The sequence below is a fragment of the Cynocephalus volans genome, chromosome 4, assembly GCF_027409185.1.
Source record: "Cynocephalus volans isolate mCynVol1 chromosome 4, mCynVol1.pri, whole genome shotgun sequence".
In the NCBI taxonomy this organism is placed as follows: Eukaryota; Metazoa; Chordata; class Mammalia; order Dermoptera; family Cynocephalidae; genus Cynocephalus; species Cynocephalus volans.
In genome coordinates, this window is record NC_084463.1 from 147,771,976 (window position 1) to 147,780,140 (window position 8,165).

An 8,165-nucleotide genomic window follows, 5' to 3' on the forward strand; every position below is an offset into this window, starting at 1 on the left:
GCCATTTGCAACAACATGGATGGACCTTGAGAGAATTATATTAAGTGAAACAAGTCAGGCACAGAAAGAGAAATACCACATGTTCTCACTTATTGGAGGGAGCTAAAAATTAGTATATAAATTCACGCACACACATACACACACACACACACAAACCGGGGGGGGGGGGGAAGAAGATATAACAACCACAATTATTTGAAGTTGATACAACAAACAAACAGAAAGGACATTGTTGGGGGGGAGGGGGGGAGGGAGAAGGGAGCGAGGTTTTGGTGATGGGGAGCATTAATCAGCTACAATGTATATCGACAAAATAAAATTAAAAAAAAAATAAAATAAAAAAATAAAATAAAATATGACATTTAATTGGGCTGAACATTAAAAAAAGAAACAACTGATTTAGCTGTGTGCTTTAATCAGTCTTTATTCTGGTGTCAAAAGAAAGCAATTATATATATTATATTTTCAAGAGACATTTTCCTGTATCATAGATTACTGTATTAATATTCCATATTATTAAACTAAATACAAAAATTGTATTGATTCTTAAAGACCCTGTAGAAGGCATTCTGTACTTCTTTGTTTCTTAAGCTGTAGATCAAGGGGTTAAGCATGGGGATCACTAAAGTGTAAAACACAGATGCCATTTTATCAGTATCAAAGGAGTGAATGGACTTGGGCTGCACGTACATGAAGAGTAGAGACCCGTAGAACACAACCACCACTGTCAAATGAGAACCACATGTGGAGAAAGCTTTTTTCCTACCCTCTGTAGAGTGCATTCGACATATGGCTAAGAGAATTATCACGTAAGATACAAGGACTACTGTTAGAGAGGAGATCAAATTAAATGCTGAAAATAGAATGATCAACAATTCTATTTCTCGTTCATTGGAACAGAGCATAGGTATCAAAGGGACATCATCACAGTAGAAATGACTGATGACGTTAGAGCCACAGAAGGTTGACGTAAAAATCTTAATAGTGAACATCAGAGCCTGAAAGGCACTGTAGAGGTATGGAATTCCCACCAGCACATGACAAAGTCTCGGAGACATGATGACATTGTAGAGCAGAGGGTTACAGATGGCCACGTAGCGGTCATAGGCCATGGCTGACAAGATGAAAAATTCACTGATAATGAACAGAAGGAAGAAAGCCAGCTGTGTAGCACATGCATAATAAGAAATATTATTTTGTTCCACAACAAAATTTACCAGCATCTTGGGACAAATCACAGTAGAATTACCAAGATCAAGGAAAGCCAGGTGTCTAATAAAGAAATACATAGGAGTATGCAGACGAGAGTCCACCTTGGTCAATACAATCATGCCCAGGTTGCCCATCACTGTGATCATGTAGATGATGAGAAAAATGCCAAAAAGGGGAAGCTGCAGCTCAGGCCGCCTTGTGACTCCCATCAGAACGAATTCGGTCAGAAATGTTAAATTTTTTTGTCTCATTTTATCAAGCTATCTCTTAAAGGAAGAAAAAGAAGTTTTATTATTAGATGTTCCATGAAGTGTCATCTAAACAAATTTTAATATTAGTAGATATAATTGAAAAATTTATTCATAATAGATAATAAAAAAAAATAATAATTCTTACATCTGATTTTGAAATAAAACAAACCACATAATCTCATACTTCCCCAAATAGGGATCCATATGATATATGCACTGACACAAAATAGATTAATTTCTAAATAAGGTCAGGAATGTTTGAAGCATGTTCATTGATAACAAAACTATATGGGTATTAATACAGAAATATTAGACTTTATCTTATCTATACAAGAACATCACAGTTCTTCTTTAATACACTTCTATTTTTACCTGAGATTTCTGGTGGAATTAAGATATTCTTTAAGAGAGATCTAGAAATAACACCAAGGAAGTGAAGCTTAAATAGAGAGTCTCTCATTTGCACCTCCAAGGCCTTCGGTGGGATTTTACCAATGAACTCACAAAATTATATGTCTCAAAAATATTACAAATGAAAGATAGATTAGCCATGAACAATTAAGCCCATATTCTCTTTCTAGTTTAAATTCCAGTCACTCTTCAACGGATAGCAGGGTGCATTGGCATGTCTTCAAGCATTGTCAGTTTCATCTAAGAGAGGATTGACTTCATATTACTTTATTAGATGTTCATGATGTATGTTTATATGGTTAAAAATCAATGACATTCATCTTTGAATAATGCTCTCTATTCTGATTTAAAAATATATAATAAGAATACTTCTACAACCCATTATAATGTGATTATTTTTTGAATTTCATCAATTAAAACATTTTACTCATAAATTTTATAATGTTTAAGGTCTTGAGTTTGTTTCCAATTGAGATTTTAAAATTATTTTCCATTTTACGTATGTTTATTTTTATATCTCAACTTGCATGTATATTTTTTCTTTAAAAAAAACAAATTTGTATAAGCTTCAAGGCACAGATTATCTGAATCTCTCCCTGCTAAAATACGTAGTTTCTTTCAATTTACGGATTTTGAGTATTTTATTTCCTCAAATTTTGAAGAAATAAAGAGAGATTTTCAGTGATTTATCTCCCCTAATAAACCTTATGGAGCCAATAGGGTGTTTAAGGCATTTAATGATGTTTTTTGAACATTGAAATTTCATTATATATTAGTAAATAATAATTCATTTTTGGAATTGCACAATGGAGAATCCATGGAGTATAATGCTGTGACTAAAAATATTTTAGTGCAAAGTACTTCCTCCTTTATTTGCTAAGAACTACATTGGAAGTGAATAAAAGAATGTAGCACTACACTGATTGGAGATAGTGAAGGTGCTTTCGCCTGCTCTGCTTGGGTTTCCTTCCTGTCACATTCAGTTTCTCCTCACTGAAAATCTGAAACACTGTAAGCATAATTTTCAATGGGAGGAGTAATTGAAATTCAAAATACCCAGGTAGATAACATGCAAGAGAGACTTATTGTAATGGAATGCCAGCTTTAGCCTGCATGACTATCAGTAGAAATTCCTGGAAGCCCTTTGTAAGTTGTGGAACAGCTGCAAGGCATAGCCAGCTTGTAGCAGTTGGTAGCAATTCTAGGAATCTGCTCATTATTGGTGTACATTTTGCCAGTCTGATCCAGGGGATGGGGACAGGGAGGAGTTCAGTACTGGAACTGGTAGGCGCTTCTGTCTCTTCTTCCTAAATGAAGCTGTACACTCTTTCTCTACCCCCTTTCAGGTCTCTTCCTCTTCCACAAATAAAACCATAAGCCTATCCCCTTCCCAAAACTTTATATTGAACATGCTGTGTTGCAGAACCTGATAATATAGGGTTTCATGGTAGAATGGGAGATGTGGAGATGCACTAGACTGAGAAAGAAAATCAGAATTTCAGTATCAGTCCTACCACCTTGAAAGCTTTTATGTTTTGCTAAGAATTTTTCTAGTGTTTATTGAATCTACTTCTGTTTTCACTGTCAGTGATTACCTACCTCTGTAGAGCTCTTGATTCTTTTACCCTGCCCATTCTTGTGTGAAAAGATATTTCTAATACTTTAAAAACATCTAATTTTGTATACATTTTAATAGAAGAAACAGGATATAAAAATTATGCAAAGGAATAACCGATTTTTCCATCTGTAAATGAGACAAAATCAATTAGGAATTACTTGGGGTCCGTAAAACTTAAAATTCATTACATTCATTTGCCAGTCTACTAAATCAGTTTGTAATACCAACTGTTAACAGAAGAAAACAAAACAAACAAAATACCAGGCCTAGTTGTAGGTAAACCGGCAAGAAAAACAAACAATGAAAAAATCAGCAAGATTGTGCAATGAGACATCGTTATGTAAAGAATTCTTGAAGTTTGTAAGATATTGCATGGGAAATACTTATCTTAAAATATTATTTTTCAAATATAACATTATATCTGTTCTTAGGAAAATAATATTTGTTATTTGATAAATATCACATTAGACAAATGCTAATTTTTATATTTATCTAAGAATCAGTTGTAGCTAGACATCTAAATATTTTATCTGGAAATCCTAATGTTAATAGGTTCTAAATAATGAGATCAGTGATGAATTTTTCAGGTATTTCTAAATTCCTTTTCACTTGTGATATCCAAATTCCATGATCAATTCTCACCAATCAGTAGATGTAGAGCACCTGTTCAGTTCCTACAATAGTGTCCTGATATTATCCTACTCCACAGAACCCCAGTGTTCATAGGGAATACTGAGTTTTTGTGATGTATTTCAAGGAGTCAACTGTCAGGGTCCATAAGAGCATGTACAGGCAGTATTTAGGAGTAATAGGAGATTACCAACACCCACGTAATCATCAAAATTAATGACAAAAACAATCCTTATTCACTCACCTTTAATGAAAGATCAAGTTTTCTTCTCCCAAATTGCACCTGCTTTTTCTTTGGATGGGAAGGATTTATGGGTTTCCTCCCTCTTTGGGATGGTCCCTGAGAAAGTAGCATGTAATTCTTTCAGATGACTGTCTGTAAATCATCTGAGAGTTTGAAAAAATTTTGTTTGATGTGCCTACTAATTATCTAGGACTCCCTATATATTCCCCAGTGAGAAAATATAAGAGACAATTCGAAGAAAGGAGTAAAACAATGTAAATGAACTGTACAGTTCCATGGAGACCTACTTGATGTAATGTTACCCACACACTCAATTACACTGAGTCAATGGTTAACATTGAAAAATATTTTGGCATTAGCTTCATTCCAGTAACATTGAAACAGTTCCAAAGTCATGATGATATTGTAAGTGATATTATCATTATCACAGAATTTTTTTTCTTTTAATTTATTTTTTATCTGAAAATGTATACTGGGCACTAGGTTAAAAATATAACTTTTAATCCATACAGGTGAGACAAATATTAGTATTCCCATACTCAGGAGACACCAAGCTTAGATAACCTGTGTAATTTTTCAGAAGTCACGTAATCGATAAATAAAATATTTGAATATAGGGCTAATTCTGTAAGAGTCATATATTTGCCTTTTATATGGCAGATCCATAGCAATCATTGCAATGCAATGTGTTACTACAATGACTATCTAACTGTAGTATTTCCTGAGCTAACATCACTGTTAAATAATATTTATTACCACCTCACTGAGAGCAAAATCTATTATGAAATGTTTCATATCCTCTCTCACAATACTTTATCCATGTCTTCTTCCTCTATGGCTTCCATGTGTATAAGAATTGAGAAAAAATTTATATGCAGTGGAGCATGAATCTAAATTTTACAAATTGATGAGCAACCACAACATTGCAGCATAATATTTCATTGCATGAACATACCACGATTGTTTAACCACTCTCCAATGGATGAGTATTTGAGTTTTGGGTTATTATGGAAAGCCTAGCATAAAAATTTCTGTACAAATATATTTGTAGACATATGCATTAATTTCTCTTTTTATAGGCTGACGAGTAGAATTACTGGATTTTTATGATAATTGTATACTTAATAGAAAATGCTACCTTTTCAAACTTATTATAGCATTTTATATTTCTATCACCTATGTATGAGTCTCCTTTTCTCCACTTCCTTGCTAATGTTAGTTGTATATAGGTTTTTTTTTTTGTTTCTTTTTGATTTCTGTTATCTTTTGTTGTATTTTTTTTTTGATTGCTGGCCAGTATTATTTTTAATTCAGAAATTGTAATTGGTGTAAAATGCCACCTCGTTGTGAATTTAATTTTCATTTATCTGATGACTAATGATAATGAACACTATTTCATTTCCTCATTGGCCATTCACATATTTTCTTCTGTAAAGTAGGTAAACTTTTGCTCATTTTTAACTGGGTTATTTTTCCTTTCTATAAATTTTAAAAAATTATATGTGCTTGAGATAAAACTACATTTTCAAACTTCTTTTCTATGAGATTTATTGTTTTGACATCTATATTTACTTTTTTGACCAAGAACATTCGGTGACACAAAGCAGAGTGTGCTACCAAGGAGAGTGGGTGGGGAAAATAAAAGTTTCTCCTACCCAAGACCTTCACAAATACAAATAAGTTTTGATGCAGGGGATGAGGTGGATAGAAGAAGCCAAAATGCTAATAAAACTATAATCCACATGTAGGCTCATATAAACTTACTAAGACTGAGAAGAGAGCGTGAAAACTAAGAACCAACCTCTGTTCTCACATTGAGACTTGCTCTAATTTTCCTGTAGATTTGAATGCCAAAAAAATGTAGTATTCAATCTTGGACTTGGTGTTATTTTATCATGAAAATGTCTGAATTCTGTTATCTTCCTCTTAAGACCATTGGGTTTTTTTTTGTTGTTGTTGTTGTTGTTATTTGTTTCATTCTTTTTTAAAATGTTGAATGGAAATTAAAGTAGTTTGGTTCAGATTGCAAAGTCTGTCTATTGGTGGCAATACAAAATCAGTTCTGTTTTGAGATTTATCCAAGCCTTCCTGTGGCTATGGTTGTCATGAATTCTGTCTTTTTTTTTTTTTTTTTGAATCATAATTGATTATACATATTTTTCTAGGCAACAAATCAACAAAGTAACAATTACTCTTTCAGAAAGAGATAATTCTGTCTTCTTATTCAGGATGTTAGAAAGAGAATGGATTTTATACGAGATTTGTATCTGATGGCATTGACTAGGGCATTCCAATAAACATAAAAGTTGGAAAAACGGGAAAATTATCCATTCCTTTAGTGTTAAATGTATTTCAGAATTTGACTGATATTGGTCTCTCTCAAGTACTTTCAGGGTTTTCTGTCCCTCCCCAACAACTAATATAGTTGTTAAATGTGCTGTCACTTGTCTTATCAAAGCTTACTTGGACATTATTGAAAACATATAAGAAAGTCATATCTTTCTTTCAGTTTTAAATTATTTGTTTGTCTGATATAAAATAATAGCTTCATATTTTTTCAGTGTTTTAAATAGGTTGTTGTATTTTCTTCTGGCTTCCATCATTTTTGATGCTTTCTTATTTTTTTTTTCTATATGTGATGTATTTTACATGCATCTTTCAAATTTCAAAATTTTAAGTCCTTTGGAATTTTCCTCTTTTACTTAAGTATGAATTGTTTCTATTGTTCAGTTTTCAAATTCACTATTCTTCTATGCTTGTTTGTTTTTCAATGATCTATTCTCCTCTTAATAAATTAGTAACAAAATATTGATTTCTGATACAATGGCTGGCCAGAGTAATTCAATTCCATTTACAGTATAAACCAAAAAATTAAATTATCTAGGGATAAATAAAAATATCCAGGAGGTGAAATAGCTTTTTGAAAAATCCATAAATCAATGATGAAAGAAATTAATGAGAACACACCAAAAAAGGATAAATACTTCATGTTCACGGACTGGAAGAATTAGTATTGTCAAAATGACCAAATTACCCAAAATGATCTACAGATTTTATACAATCCCTATCAAAATATCAATTACATTCTTCACAGATAGAAAACAACAATGACAAAACAATCCTAACATCCATATGGAATAAAAAATAGAACCCAAAGAACCAAAGCAACCTGATAAAAAAGAATAAAGCTAGAGGCATTGCACCACTACCTGACTTCAAAATATACTATAAAGCTATAGTAACCAAAAAAATTATGGTACTGACTTAAAGATAGACACATGGACCAATGTAACAGAGTAAAGAATGTAAAAATAAATCTACATAGTTTTACAGCCAATTGATCTTTTTTTTTTTTTTTTTTTTTTTTTTTTTTTTTTTTTACCAGTAAGTGGATTGTAACCCTTGGCTCCTTGGCTTGGCATTGCCTGCACCACGCTCAGCCAGTGAGTGCACCGGCCATCCCTATATAGGATCCAAACCCATGGCCTCAGCGCTACCAGCACTTCACTCTCCCGAGTGAGCCACGAGGCTGGCCCAGCCAACTGATCTTTGAAAAATGTTGTAAAAACATACATTGTGGACAGGACAGCCTCTTTAATAAATTGTGCTGGGAAAACTGGATATCCACATGCAGGATTTGAAATTAGACCTCTATCTCTCCCTGTTTACCAAAGTGAACTCAAAAATGAATTAAAGACTTAAATGTAAGATCTGAAACTTTAAAACTTCTAGAAGAAAACAAAGGGGAAATGCTTAAGGAGATAGGGCTGGGCAGAGCTTCAATAAATAAGACCTCAAA

The 8,165-nt window shown here is 32.9% G+C and overlaps 1 protein-coding gene across 1 annotated transcript; it reads right to left on the bottom strand.

Annotated features, from left to right (window-relative positions):
* Positions 1–521: 521 nt before the first annotated feature.
* Positions 522–1,463, bottom strand: LOC134376476 (olfactory receptor 8K5-like). The gene has a single exon (XM_063095013.1). It carries the CDS (start codon positions 1,461–1,463, stop codon positions 522–524), a length of 942 nt encoding a protein of 313 aa, XP_062951083.1.
* Positions 1,464–8,165: the final 6,702 nt, after the last annotated feature.